At 43.1% G+C, this 15,958-nt stretch overlaps 1 protein-coding gene across 1 annotated transcript in view; it reads left to right on the top strand.

Annotated features, from left to right (window-relative positions):
- The window catches only part of CPNE4 (copine 4), a 291,785-nt gene that overhangs the window by 261,242 nt on the left and 14,585 nt on the right, over positions 1-15,958 (top strand). Inside the window, exons 11-12 of the mRNA XM_054729573.1 lie at positions 3,379-3,512; positions 14,134-14,188. Coding sequence (XP_054585548.1) covers positions 3,379-3,512; positions 14,134-14,188 — 189 coding nt within the window. The remainder of the gene's footprint in view (positions 1-3,378; positions 3,513-14,133; positions 14,189-15,958) is intronic.

Below are 15,958 nucleotides of genomic sequence, written 5' to 3'. Positions count from 1 at the left end.
TGGGTACCTGTTCTCGGGCTGCCCACTGAGAAGATTGGAGAGCATACCAGCAACCATAGGCTTTTGTCAATAAATGTTTCCCATCAGAAAATGACAGTGTGGCCCTAACCGGTTTGGCTCAGTGGATAGAGCGTCAGCCTTCGGACTGAAAGGTCCCAGGTTCGATTCCAGTCAAGGTCATGTACCTTGGTTGCAGGCACATTCCCAGTAGGAGGTGTGCAGGAGGCAGCTGATCCATGTTTCTCTCTCATCGATGTTTCTAATTCTCTATCCCTCTCCCTTCCTCTATGTAAAAAATCAATAAAATATATATTAAAAAAAAAAAGAAAGAAAGAAAGAAAATGCAGGTTCACTCCATTCGGGGCACCGGGCGTCAGTAGCCACCTCCACAAACTGGCATTCTTTAGTCATTTGCTTGCTTTGATTTCTCAACGCCATCCCATCTTTCATGGTCTCCCTGTCGCTTTTTAAAATAAACCTCACCATTCACCCTGTTCTCTTTTCACTAATTCTGACTCTGAGGAGCACAGAGAATTCTTGGTAGAAAGCCACCTCCTGGAGATAGATACATTATCTCCCACTCCACTGGGAGGCTTTAGAAATCATCACTTGCGGGGGAAAAAAAATCTTTAGCTGCCAAGTACTTAAAAATGTCCATTGCTATCTAGTCAAATGATAAAATATTGTTGTTAGGAGCAATGGGAACTACAGAGTGGGGTAGGTAGTAAGGATCACTAGTTTATTTCTTTATTCATATATTCAATAATTTGCGTTTTAGGTAAATTGGAGCAGAATCAAGGTTATCTCCATAACAAAATTCTCAGATTCTTCACAATCCTCTAGAGTTATAAAATGTTTTCCTCAGTGGGAGAGAAGGAGGTGGCTTTACACCTGGCCTTCCCAGCACTGTGTACACACCTGCGAGGTGCCATTATGGTTTACGTGTGTCTCATCAGGACAAAAAGGCTGAGAACGGTGGCCCTGTGTGTTTGAGCTTAGTAAACCCAGGAGACCTCCAGGTATATGATTTTTTTCAAACACTGTCTCTCAAGCACTTCTTGAGTGTGCCTCTTGGAGTCTTCCAGGAATTATCTGCCTATATTTAGACCTTTGTCTGGTTGGGTTTCTGTGGGTGGGTTCTGGAGTATTTTCACCTCCTTCTTGTTCACAGAAACATGTAGCCCCCCCACCCCCAACTTAACCCCCCTCCCCCCGCCGCCACACATACACAGCCACAACTAGCCTGCCATCAGTCCTTGATTAAAAGGACAATCACTTGTTGTCTTTCTCTTTTTATTTTTCCCCAAGTGGATTGGCTTTCACCTTCTGGTTGAAATCTTATCTCATAAGATACTGGGTTTTACTGGTCCTTTTAGGTCACCTCCAGTCATCCTCAGTAACATTTGACCACCTTTTAGCAAGTGCACAAACACACACACACACACACACACACACACACACACACACACACACTTCAATTGCCCTTTTATAACTTCTTTGAATACAAAGAGATGTTCATTCAAGGCCATTCTTTTCCACTAAATAACTGTAATTACCTGCTAGCTAGTCTCCCTACCTCCAGGCCAAATCCCCTCCATTCCTGGTAAGAAGAAAACATACCCAAGAGACTTCTCAGGATGTTGGTTGCAGACCTCCATGTCCTCTAGGTGTATAGTAGTGTAAAGGAGGAACAGAGTCTTTGGAGCCATATAGACTTGAGTTCAAACCAGCTCCATCCTCTGTGACCTGTGTGACCTTTATCACCTTTGGGTATCAGGATCTTCATCAACTAAAAGGAATAACAAGCTCTACCTCCCAGAGTCTTTATGAAAATGAAGTAACAGTGCCTGTAGAGCAGTTAGCGTTGTGTCAAGCACAGAGTAGGGGTTTAACAAAGGTTACCCCTACTCTTCCTTCTGTTAGCTGTAGTAAGGGCACCGATAGGGGCATGAAAGGACTGTTGCATTTTTCTTCACATGACCTTTCCTTATGAAACACTGGTATTACTAGCACCTTATCAGTTGGTACTCCCCTGCTGAAAACATCTGGGTATTCTGCCAATAGAATTGGAATCCTGCTTAAATTTATATTCAACATAATCCTATGGAGGGGTGAGAGGAAAAGGGGAGGGGGGCAGTAAAATCAGTGGTGAACAAAATAACTTTATAAAATAAAAAAGAGGTTGTAAGTAAATTATAGTTAGCTTGATCTCTTTCAGTTACTTTGATTCTGTTGCAAGGTTACAATATAAGACATGGGGGACACTTTTTTCCCCTGTCAACTTTACTCTTATAAGCTGAATAAATAGAGCAGAGAGCACGTTTTCTCTGTCCTCCCAGAAATAATTTCTTACCTTAATAAATCCAGGGGGATATTCCAGTGATTTTCTCTAGTGGAATTTTGCCAAATAGACAAATAACATTTCCTGCCCACAAGATCGTAAGAGAAAGCAGAGCCTTCCTGTCATTAGTAAGCCAGTGAGTCAATTCTGCTGAACGCTGAAGAAAAAGGGAAGACCTAAATGAGCATTTCTCTCTTCCGCTATAACTTTTCAGTTTAATCCCTCCCTCCCTGTCCAGACCCCAATTGTTTAGAAAGGTGTTTGCTGGGTTCACATTTATTAAACAGTGATGATGTTGGAAATCAAAAGGAATGTTCCTTCGCAGTTCCGCACCCTCAAGGCTTAAGCATTTTTAATTCTTGCTATAAAGTATTGGGTGAGTCCATTTTTATTTAAATGATACTGATGTTGGTGGTCAGAAAAAATTTAAGAAGTCCAAGGGTATTGACTACTTGGTGGCAAGACAGACTTCCCTTCTCCATTTCCCACTCACAATGCCATGACATTCAGGCATCTTCTCTGTTGTAGGCAGCAGCTCTCCCATGAATGGGAGTTAAAGCTGGATGCCTTACACAGCGTTGCGTCTTGTAGAAAATGTATTATAACCATTTCAGCACATCTCTCGGCAATGGGCCATTCATGAAAATATGACAATGGCTTCCTTAGATAAACCACATCTTTCACACAGAATTTGGTTCCAAGGGATTTTAATTATGGCTCAGAGATGGCATTGCCCTACCAGAGAGCATAGAAGTCCTTCCTTAGGGAATTAGGATAGTCTGCCCTTGCTGCCTGGTGACAGGGATCAGCCGCAGCTGGTCTTTCTGACCTATATGTCAATCTCAAGTTCAGTTTTGAAATGGCCTCAACGCGAGTTTTTAACCTAATTAATTTTTTTCTCTAACTCTCATTGACAAGGTATATAACATGCTACTTTTTTTTTTTCCCATCACAGGCCATGTCCCTCTGTAGCTGATCACAATTCCTCTGATGTGCATTCACTTTAAACCTACCCATTCTCCTGTTTTCTCTTCCAGGTAGCTATAGACTTCACTGCCTCCAACGGGGACCCCAGGAACAGCTGTTCCCTGCACTACATCCACCCTTACCAGCCCAACGAGTACCTGAAGGCCTTGGTGGCTGTAGGGGAGATTTGCCAAGACTATGACAGGTACGAGACTTTTGGTCGGCTCCGGCCTTGTCATCTCTCTGTGGGTTCTGAGGACCCCTGGCTGATCCTTGGCAGAAGAATGAAAATTAAATCTAGCAACTCATCACACAGAGACTCATGCAGGGACAGAATAAAACCTTGCCCCAAACTTAGAGGAACTAAGTCCGTGCCATGTTCACCTTAGTTATTGAAAAAATATTATTTTTCTCACATTTCTTTCATTGGTTTGCAAAACCACTGGACAGCAATGTTGGTTTCCCAAAGTTTTAATACGTGCCTTGCTCCTCAAAGTTCAGCCCGTGAACTAGCAGCATCACCTTGGAGCTTAGATGCTCAAACCCCATTTCAGGTCTACTGAATCAGGATCTGCATTTTAGCAAGATAGCCAGGTGATTTGAGTGCACTTTCGAGCTTGAAAAGCACCCGTTTATTGGACATTATTGCATCTAGTCCTCATATTAGCCGCTATGTAGTAGGTATTACCTAACAGAAAAGGGAAATTGTTGAAGGAGATTGAGTCGCCTGTGCACTGTCCCACAGCCAGAGGCAGGACTTGAGCCCAGATTTATCTCACTCCATAGCTTAAGCTCACAATCACTGTATTTCACTGACCTCTAAAGATATCGGTAACTTTAGCAGAGGGTATACATCTGGCCACATACACGAATATGTGCCCGTCAAGTGTGTGTGTGTTGTAGGAAACATTGTTTTGAGATCAGATGAATATTATATTTATTTTTACTTGATGGTAAATACTGACCTTTCCCACTAAGATAATTCCCTATAAGAAATTACTTACATAAATAACATTAAATTGCATTTATTCCGCATTTCTGGTATTTTCAGGTTGAGATGAAGTTGTCCATGTGTTTGTTCAAGAAGGCTTTTTGAAGTAGAACCAATGTAAATATAAATTTGGGTAAATCCCAGGTGACTCCCCATTGTGATTATAAAACAAACCTAGTTAATAATGAGCAGCAACTAAATGACTGACCTTTTAAGCCAGGAAAATAATGAAAGCAATTCTATCCTCCAATTTCAGAGAAAATTTAGGGGGTAGCATGATTTCTGTTCTGTCTAGTCTCATAATTAATGATAACCATATTTTAAAAAAACTATGAGTGCAGGTACCGTAGAAAATGGCACAAGTCAAAAACCAATAGGGCAGGTAATGGGACAGGCTCCACCAGTGTCCTTCCTGCAGGCGAGTCTCCGGATTCCGCACGATCATTGCCAGTAACTCAGATGGGCGTGACGGGGGGGGGGGGTTGGTAATGAATGGACAGTCCAATAAAATCAGAGAGCTTTAAACAGCCCAGCTGGTGTTGTTCAGTGGTACTCGATTCTCAGTCAGGACACATGCCCAGGTTGCAGGCTCCATCCTCAGTAGGGAGCATGATTCCCTCTCATCATTGATGTTTCTATCTCTCTCTCCCCTTCCTGTCTCTGAAATCAATTTTTAAAAAAATAAAAAGAAAGAGCTTTAAATATGTGGGCTCTTGCTGACACTTCCCCTCCTAAACATCTAGAACAGAGGGCAACAGCATTTACATAACCTTATTGCAGTGATACTTTTTATATTTAATCTTGAGATAGGGAGTGTGAAGATAACTTGAATTTCAGCTCTGATTTCCTTATAAGGCCCAAATACAGGGAGGATCCCTAAAGAGGTTCATAGCATATGGAGATTTCTACAAAAAAAAAGAAAGACAGCTGAGAAATTGCATCTCCACTGTCAGGAACTTCCTAAACATACTCAGCACACCAAAACAGTAATTCTCACCCTTCTTTCTGTCTCTCTCTGTCACTTTCTCTCAACATACACAAATAATCTAGGATAATAATCTATATGTATAAAAGCCTAAGCGACCGGACTACCGGCTGGTAGCTATGACACACACTGACCACCAGGGGGCAGATGCTCAATGCAGGAGCTGCCCCCTGGTGGTCAGTACACTCCCACAGCGGAAGCACCACTCAGTTGACAGAAGGGAGCCAGACTTCGGGCTTACTGCTGGCGAGCGCAGCTGTGGCGGGGCAAGCCTCTCCCGCAGACACTCCCTCTATGTGCTGGAGCTGTGGTGGTAGCAGGCGCAGTGGGGCCTGGCCTGGGCTCAGGCTCCTCCCGGCCACCTGCCGCTTCACACACTACTTTGTGCTGTGCGGGATTGACGCGGACAGTGGGCTGGAGCCCAAAGAGCTGGAGGGTAAGGCTGGGCTGTGGTGGCACAGAGATCCACTGATCCCCACAGGCCAGGCTGAGGGACACCGCACCCCCCTCCCCCCACCAGTACACAAATCCGTGCACCGGGCCTCTAGTATGTACATAAAAGATAAGGAGAAAGGGAGGAAATATCTTCAGGAATATTAATAACTTTTAAATTCTTGAGATGTTTATAAAAGAAATAAAGTAGATAAATGCATTTGATACATGTTTCAAACAACAGGTGCTAATAACAGAGCTGACTCGGACTCAGCAGGGGAGAAGGTTGTATAAAAATGAATTACAAAGAGGAGGTTGGTGGGTTGTCTGGAAATAAGATGCTGCCGGCCAGCACTCTCTCTGTGGTCCCTGGCAGTCTTGCTGGGTGATCTGGAACAAGATGCTAAACCTCTCTGTTTCCTTGATCGCCTTGCAGGCCAGATGTGGAGACTCTAATTGGAGTGACCCGCACATCTTTTAGAGCTGTTACCCCTTTATCACGTGAGCCAGACAGAGTCTGGGGAGCATTTTGCATTCCTTCAAAATAACAGAATCAGAACAAAAATAAGATATGGCACCTTAGGGGTTATGTGAAAAATCGTGATTCTCTTTAACACCTTAATAGGATAATACTTAAGTTATGGGCCCCAACTGGCCAAGAAAATCGGCTTTCTTCGACTTAGTGGATCACATATATATGCATATGTATGTGTCAGCTCGGCATAAAAATGAACGAACACCTAAGGAAGAAAAGGAGGATTGAAAAGCCTGGGCACTCTTTGCAAAGACTCCCTAGCAGACTGTGTAAAGCAAGCTGCTCCCTTGAAAACTGACAAGTGCCCGCAGTTTCTCCTTTGTGTGGGTGGATAGGCAGTAGACAGGCAGAGTCAGGGAATTTCAAGTCTGGGCTTTGGAATTATTTTTTTTCTCACATCAAAGTCAGTGGGGTTGATGCTCAAAAAGAAACACTTGCACAAAAACTGACAGAAGGCACTGTTCCCCCTCCTGCAGCGACACAGAGGTTTTTAATCCCCAGGAGCCTTAGAAATTCTTGCCAGCCTCTGACAGCCAAGGGGTTTCTTTCTGTCTTGTACAGTCATTGCTAACAGGTCCTTACGAGGTGATCCGTGAAGTAGAACAGCTCCAGAGATTGTGAAGGCTCTTCTCGGGGTGGCCTTGAGGGACAGCTCCTTCCAGAAATCTGGTCCTCAAACCCAGAAGGCAATCCTGCCAGCCTGTTCTGTGTCTGCGCCCCTGGAAGACACCACCACTCATTCTCTCCTAGGTGACTCCACAAACACAAGCACACACATGCACACAGGCGCACGCATGCAGATGTACACAGGCACACGTACACAAATGCACAGACACACATTCACACACGTGTGTGTGCACACGCACATGCATACACACATGCACAGCTCATATATTCCCAGTTGGTTGTAGCACTTGCCCATTTCCTATCAACAACCTGGTCTCCTCCAACTGCTCAAGGCCAAGATGATATCCACCCCTTGGACCCATTGAGATGTGCCTTTGACCCCTGCAATATTTTCTATTAAGAAGGCTGGTCTATCTGCCATCAAGAGAGTATAGACACTGAATGCATTGCTTGGAAGTACAGACTGCCATTCTATAGATGTGGCCGCCCCAGAATGAGACAAGGACATCAGAAATCGAGGCAGCAGGCTTCTTCCACGATGTGCTGGGTGCAGTACGAGGAGGCAAGGTTAGAACTAAAAGCCAATCTGAGCGGGTTTTGAGTGTGGAGGACAGTCGTAAAAATCAGAAGGCGGATTACGACCACAGTGATACCTTTTCCATCCTACCAACACCAGTCAGTGCTTCTCACCGTGGCCGCATGCTGGGACCACTCGGGAAGTTTTAAAATATGCTGATGCCTTCGCTCTACCCCAGAGACTCTGATTTAGTTAGGCAGGTGTGCATCCTGGGGAATCAGGAGTTTTCATTCTAATGGGTATCCAGAGTTGAGACCCAGAGTTCGGTCAGGAGAGATGGGTCCACTGACATGGCTAAGAGCCAGTGCAGGACCTTCTAGGTGCAGGCACCTCAGGTGGGGCCATAAAGACAGACAGAAATTAATAGAAGACCAGTTTTCCCCCAAGTGGTTCACAATCTCATGGGAGAGAAAGGCATGTAAATAAATCCTAGCCCAGCGTGGCCAGAGCAGCTCTGTCCCGTGTAAGAATGGGGAATGCATGAGGAGGGCAGGGTTAGCTCTTGCTTCTGTGGGAAGGTGGTCAAGGAGGGCCTCCTGGGGATGGTGAATTCTGCTAATTCTGTCCTTTGTTGCTTTTAGAACGTGGATGGACTTACTCTTGTTATTCTGAGTCATTAGACCAGACCAAGCTTCCTGGGAAGGGTAGTCAACAGAAGTGATAGGAAGAGCATTGGGTCCTGGTGACAGGTGGACCTGGGCTCAGACCCCAGCTCTGCTGCCTCTGTTCTCCTTAGGTTGACATTCCCCAGGCCTTGGTTTCCTTGATTGCAAATTAAAGATTTATCTAACTTCCCTTGCAGAGCAGTTGTAAGGATTAGATATTAAGTCATTAGCTAGCACAGAGATGTGAAGTTCTGCATAGGGAATATAGTCAGTAATATTGAAATAACTGTTTATGGTGCTAGGTGAGTACTTGAATTATCATGGGGACTGTAAGTTATACAATTGTCTAACCACTATGCTGTACACCTGAAACTAATATAAAATAATGTCAAATGTCAACTCTAATTAGAAAATAAGATTTTAAAAAATAAATTCAGTTAGCAAAAAGAATAAATAAATAAAGCAGCTAGCACAGGTTCTGCCTGTTATAAATACTCAATAAATAATAGAGGCTATTATCTTTAATACTCAATTTATTTTAAAAAAAATAAACCATACACAGCAGGGAAAAGAACTAGTGTGTCAAATATAAAGGTAACTTTGGACCAATGACCTTTAAAAAATTGGCTTGTATACCTCTAAAAAAAGAATTTTATAAAAATACATCACCTTCACACATATTTACAATGAAATCTAATGTTTTCCATCATGAGTTTAAATAGTGACAAAGAATGAAAGTTCTAGTGTATTATAAATATGGACATTTAAAATAAAATTCTTATGTAACTTTGTGAATGTGTCCAGGAGAATCTAAATGCCATAGCTATTTGATACCCACCATCATCCATTTTAAAAATGCATGAACAAGCTTTCCATTTTGACTTGAGAATCTTGTTCTTACTTTCTCGTGAACTCATATTTCCATTCCCTTCCTCCACAGAATTCATCATAATGTACCCCAAATTTTGTTTTGAAATTCTTTTCTTGATCCCTATATCATACATTTCTATCATAAATATATGAATATAAGTTTTAAAATTTCCTGTGATGAAAATATTCTAAATATTTAAAAACATCTTCTAGTTGAGTTTTTACTATAATCATTATTAGTGCACAATTCATCAAAAGAACATCAATATATTACAAATTTTAATATCTAAGTATTGCCTATAAAAACTCTTAATGGAACAGATTGGGGTTTTTTTCATTAGTTTACTAATCTGAAGATGAATACCATTACTATTATTACTAGAATGGGAAAATCTAGCGTCAATTTTAATCCAAATTTTGTTTTATTAATGTGAATGCTAAGGAAACTTGTTCTTAAAAATAAGTATGTGGTAATGGAAAGAGTTTTACTAGAAGTACTATTCAATTCTAAGTTATATATCAAAAATCACCCTAACCGGTTTGGTTCAGTGGATAGAGCATTGGCCTGCAGACTGAAGGGTCCCAGGTTCGATTCCAGTCAAGGGCATGTACCTTGGTTGTGGGCACATCCCCAGTAGGGGGTATACAGGAGGCAGCTGATTGATGTTTCTCTCTCATGGATGTTTCTAACTCTCTATCCCTCTTCCTTCCTCTCTGTAAAAAAATTAATAAAATGTATATTTTTTAAAAATCATATAATGGTCTATTATCAAAATACATTTTTAACCACCTACCATCTGGCATCAGCACCTCTTACAATTTTTTTAAAGCAAAAATTGGCAACTACCTGACTTGCAAAAGGATTTGTTTCCTAGTGAATCCTTTTCATTTAGAATTGTTCCTGTAGAGTTTTTACATTCTGAATCTTCACCACCACAGAGCCTGGAGCAAGGCACTGTGGTGGTTAAAATTTCAGAATGGGTGAAGGAGAAGTGTAATTATGAAAGGGAAAGGAAGGGAAGGTGGGAGTGGAGAATAGGTCTTTCCATCACAGGTTTTCCCAGAATAATTTCAGCAAAGAATACATAGGGAAGTTGAGAAACTGAACACTGATTTCCTTAAAAGAAAAAAAAAAAGAAAAATTCTCATATCCACAGTAGGACTTTGCATTTTCGCCTTCCCATGTACTCCAGTTTTAAAACCACTATTTTATTAAATGTCTAGGTGTTCTGAAATGCCATTTTGCTCTGAGTTTATCTCCATTTTCTCATGCATGCAATAATTTCTCTTTATTTTTATTAACCTCTTTCCTTTGTCTCAAAGCCTTCCTAACAGGGAGGGTGAAAATGGTGGTTGAGAATGAATCTTCCATCTGGAGACCATGGCCATTCCCTTGGAAGTTCAGGACAGCAGGCCCATTAACATTGAAGACCATAGGCTCTTTTAGTGCATTTTGTGCTATTTTATTCCAATAGTAAGAAATATTGCCTTTACCAATGTGATGATATGCCCCTGAATTTTCCGTATTGTCAGGTTTCACCAATCATTTTCCCAATACTTGCTAAATGGCCCCCTTCACTCAGTACTGAGTGAATCCAATCTGGAGTTCTTTTTCTTTAATATTTTATTATTTTTTAATATATTTTATTGGTTTTTATACAGAGAGGAAAGGAGAGGGACAGAAAGTTAGAAACATCGATGAGAGAGAAACATCGATCGCTGCCTCCTGCACACTCCCCACTGGGGATGTGCCCGCAACCAAGGTACATGCCCTTGACTGGAATCGAACCTGGGACCCTTGAGTCCGCAGGCTGACGCTCTATCCACTGAGCCAAACCGATTAGGGCTCTTTAATATTTTAAAAATTGATTTTTAGAGAGAGAGGAACCTGGAATCAAACCATCAACCCCCTAATGCACAGCGCGACACCCAACCAACTGAGCCACACCAGCCAGGGCTCGAGTTCTTTGACAGGCTGGCCTGCTGATGCTCACTTGTGTGCGCAACTTGCCTTCTCTTGCCTCTTACATAAGACTCCTCTATGCCTAGTTTTTACTTCTGATCTGGAAGAGCAATATTCAGATCCATTGTGCGTAGGCTTGAAATTTTTCCTTTAGTGTGTTTATTAGCTAGAGTCTTTGTGATGGCTAACTTCAGAGAATTGTTGTACTCCTGGCTCATTAATTATTTCTCTTGTAGGCCAGGCATTTTTTCTTCCTCCCTACTCTTCAAACTCAGTTACATAACAATACATCATGCTCAGCAAACTTCACATTCCCATGGGTGGCTTAGAAGGTATAAAGGAATATCATTAAGGCTAGAACGCTGGTTTGGTGATTAGAAATGGAAGAAGCCCTGGCCAGTTTGGTTCGGTGGATAGAGTGTCAGCCCATGGACTGAAGGGTTGCAGGTTCAATTCCAGTCAAGGGCATGTACCTCGGTTGCAGGCTTAATCCCCAGCCCTGTCTGCATATTTGGGAAGCAACCAATCAATGTGTCTCACATCTCACATCGCTGTTTCTCTCTCTCTCTCTCTGTCTCTCTCCCTCCCTTCTACTCTCTCTAAAAATCAATGCAAAAATATCCTCAGCCGAGGATTAACAAAAACAAAAGAAAAAGAAATGGATGAAATATTGGGTCACACCCCTCCTAAACTCATTAAAGAAGAAAATAAAGGGTGTGTTGCCCCCTAGGTTTCTCTGTTTTGACTCTGAACCATCTCTGAGTTTGAAGAACCAGGATCCATCCTCCATCCAGGAAAGCTTTCTTCCAGACTTACCTAGAAAATACCTCTGAAATTCCCGGACAGATTCCTTCCCACACCTCCTCGCCCTTGTTGTGGTTAACGATGAATTGCTGAAGCAAAGTATTTCCAAGGACCAGAAGTATTTTTTTTTCCTCAAAGCTGTGGCTAATCCTTTATAAGCTGTTGTGAATTTTTATTTATCAGCATTAATACCTTTTCTAATACACACTAAATGCAAGGTCCCACAAAGCTCATATCTACACAACAGTGAGGAAAAAGAGGAGTTGGTGATTTCCCAGAGAATTTAGACTTCAATTTCATAGAATTCTGGCTTCCTTGATCAAAATCCCCAAATTTGATCAAATTGGCTGTGTTTTGGTAAAATTTTATCAAAGCCATTATTGGCTACTAATTATCTTTAAATCAGACAGGGGATGGATGAGAATCTGACTTCTCAATCAGCCTCAGGGGCTAGGAGGGTCCCTTTTGCTTACGGAGATGCCCTGGGACAGTGAGAACTATCTTGGATTTTCTTTTCTTTTCAACTTCAAGGAACTGAGACAAAAAGGAATTGTTCCAAGAAGGAATCTGTTGTGTTTTTAATGGGAAAGAAAGTGAGAGGTAAATGCCATGAGAAGGATATGCCCTCTGACAAGAGCAATAAGCTGCAACAATCCTCTGACAGCACAAAACTTGCCTAAGGATAGTCTTATTTGTTGTCTGGTGGGGGAAGAGAGGCTTGTTGCTGGAAGTGACAGAAGGAAATCATATTTAATGCTGTATATAACCATCCTATCTAATAAAAGAGTAATATGCAGATTGACCATCACTCCAACACACAAGATGGCTGCCCGCATGTGGTCAAAGATCCTGCCCCCATGTGGACACAAGATGGCCACCACAAGATGGCCAGCAGGGGAGGGCAGTTGGGAGGGAACAGGCCTGCAAGGGATGGCAGTTGTGGGCGATCAGGCAAGCAGGGGGGTGGGGGGCAGTTGGTAGGCACCAGGCCTGCAAGGGAGGGCAGTTGAGAGGGACCAGGCCTGCAAGGGAGGGCAGTTGGGGGCGATCAACCCTGCAGGTGAGGGCAGTTAGGGGTGACCAGGCTGGCAGAGGAGGGAAGTTGGGGGCAAACAGGCTGGCAGGGGAGCAGTTAGGCATCAATCAGGCTGGCAGCGGAATGGTTAGGGGATGATCAGGCTGGCAGGCAGAAGCAGTTAGTGGCAATCAGGAAGGCAGGCAGGCGAGCAGTTGGGAGCCAGCAGTCCTGGATTGTGAGAGGGATGTCCGACTGCCCGTTAAACGGGGGTCCCAGATTGGAGAGGGTGCAGGCTGGGTTGAGGGACACCCCCACCCCGTGCACGAATTTCATGCACCAGGCCTCTAGTTACATTATAATGGTGTAATAGAAAAACTATGGTCTTTCGAATCACATAGTTCTCCCTGAGAAGCACCTTAGGGTTTCCAAGACTTTCTTAGTCTTTCTGAGACTCAGTTTATTCATCTGTAAAATGGTAATATTAAGTAGGTGAAACTTCAAGGGTTGCTTGAGAATTAAATAAGTACATGTATTGCCTAGCATAGTTAAGAGTTAAGATATCACATACACGAATGAATAAATTGGGAGAAATTTCAAGTTGTATAAGAGAAACCAAGCCAAAAGACATATATGTGACTCTCATAGGTTTTCACAAGGATTTTTTTCTTTTTTATATGGCCACATCTTAATAATTCAATTCATGCACTATCTCATCATTAAATATTTATTGAGCACACAATCTATGACAAGCATTATCCTGAAGGTAGGGGCAAGGGCAATCTGAGGGAGGGAGGCAGTAGAAATATAAAGATATGAATACAAAAAAAGCATTCCTTTGAATGCAGGAGACAAGAAAAGACATGTAAACAATTTATTGCTGCTTGTATGAGATAAAGAAGTGGATACAATGAGTTCTGTCGATGCAACCAATTTCTGTCAAGCTTTCTATTGCTTTTTAATAGCCCTGTGGATTCAGGCTTGTCTGAATTTGAACCCTGGCTCTAACTAGCAGCAGGATCTTGGATTTCACTTCCCAAGGCATTTCCCCACTGGAATAATAATCTCTCCCTAAAAGGATTTAAAAAGATAGCATATATCTAGCAATCAACCATAGGAGTTACCTAGTTCATGATCTTTTCAAAGGAAACAGAATACTGGGGGAGGGGAGGGGAGGAAATCTGGGGCCATTTTATTCCTTGGTATCAAATCTAGCAAAAAGTAAGGAAGAAGTTGCAGACTAATGACTGGAATGAACTCTGAGGATTATTCCTTGATTTTAATTATCCAAGCTATTGCCTATCGCCACAGTTAATCAAGAAGCATGAGTCAGCACCTGGCATACCCAAACGAGGTAATGCAGGTTCATGTTTTTCTTCCTCATTAGATGATAAATAAAGCAACTTCTTTTCTTTATTTCAGTGACAAAATGTTCCCAGCCTTTGGATTTGGTGCCAGGATACCCCCAGAGTACACGGTGAGTGAGTAGAGATGCTTTGCTGTCGCCAAAGAATAATTGAATAATTTGAGTTTCCTTCCCAGGAGTCTCTGTTCTTTGGCCCTTGATATAATTATGTAACTAAGCCCCAAAGACTCAGAAATGGTCTTCAGAACCCACGAGATTAGGTCCTCAGGCCCTGTCTTTTGATAAAACCCAATCTCCTGGTATTCTGATTGTTCTTCTTAGAGGTCCAAATAAAAGCATTTATTGCTTAGCTTCTTACAGATATGGTCAGAGACGGAGAAAACACTCAGGATGTTGATCTTTGGCGGCTCAAAACCTATCTATTCAGCTATCCTCTAGAGAAAGATCCTATTGATAAAACCAACTGAGGAAGTCCATGACAATGAAGTCCACAGACCCGCTCATCCTAGCTCTCTGAACACCAGTCTTGTGTGAGAGACACAGAGAAGTCCTAAGATAGAACCACTCTGGCTTAGAGAATTGAGAAACTAAAAGCTTCCTATGAGGGCATTGGAATCCTATTTGGTTTTGTTGTTTTTAGGATATTTTGTTTTGTTTTGTTTTCCTCTTTATTTTATTTTTTCCCATCACCACTTATCCCCCCGCCATACCCTCTTCCACCCCCAACCCCAACCCCCACAACCACCATACTGATTTGGTTTTAATACTTATTTCCATGACTCAAAGAAGGCAAAGATTGTGCAGAGAGAGATGTGCACCCTACTGTGGTATACCAGATGCTCCTGTGGGACATTCCACAGAGAATTCAACTCCCCAGGTGGGAGGGTCTTGGAGGGGCAGCAGAGTTCCCACCCCAGCCTCATCCAGGCCTCTGAGGTCCAAGTTAAGTGCAGGCAACACTGTCCAGGCATCAACTTCTCTTTTACTGGCTGTATCTGAGTTGCATGGCAGGAGTCAGATGGCAACATTTACTCCCACACCAGAGCTGTCAGACCAAGGCCCTTCCCCTTCTGTGCCCTTTTTGAAAGAGAGAATCCCTCTCCCTGTGACTGCTGAGAGAACAGTGGATGGAATGGTGGGTCCCTGACCTCTCCTCCTTGTCTGCCTTGTATTCCCCGTATTCCCCCCGGGCCTCCCTGCTGGGGATGCCTACAGAATTCTAGAAGCATTTGTTGGAAATAGAGCACACGGGGAGAAAGAATACAGAATAGGAGTTGTCGACTGGTGGCCTGTAGATATTATTCGGGCCACAAATGTATGATAGTTGACACACAATTTTTTTTTTAACTTTTAAATATTTATTGTTGAAAGTATTACATATGTCCCCATTTTTCCCCTATTGACTCCTTCTAGCCCACCCCTGCCTCCTACCCTCTGCCCCAGGCCTTTACCACCCTATTGTCTGTGTCCATGGGTTGTGCATATCTCTATATATAAAAGCTTAAGCGACCTTTATGATAGAATGACCGGAACAACTGGTCGACCAGTCGATATGACACGCACTGACCACCAGGGGGCAGACGCTCAATGCAGGAGATGCCCCTGGTGGTCAGTGTGCTCCTATAGCCAACCTCCCATGGCCGGCAGTGTCGGCATCCGGCATCCGTTCCTTCCGCACCTGGCCCAGCAACCATTGCCTCCTCTCCCAACCCCACCGGGGTCTTCGGGTCCTGGGCTGGGATAGGGAACTGGGAATGGGTGGTGGTGGATGCAGCCCCTTTCCCAGGGAGGCCAAGGGCCAACTCCCTCCTTGGGGCCATGGCCAACCTCCTGAGGCCCGTCCCTCCCCCTGGGCCAGCAGGCCCCGATCAGCCTGGCCCT

Source organism: Eptesicus fuscus, chromosome 18 (assembly GCF_027574615.1).
Source record: "Eptesicus fuscus isolate TK198812 chromosome 18, DD_ASM_mEF_20220401, whole genome shotgun sequence".
NCBI lineage: Eukaryota > Metazoa > Chordata > Mammalia > Chiroptera > Vespertilionidae > Eptesicus > Eptesicus fuscus.
The sequence above is the reverse complement of the archived record's forward strand: the minus strand, read 5'-3'. Positions and strand labels throughout refer to the sequence as shown.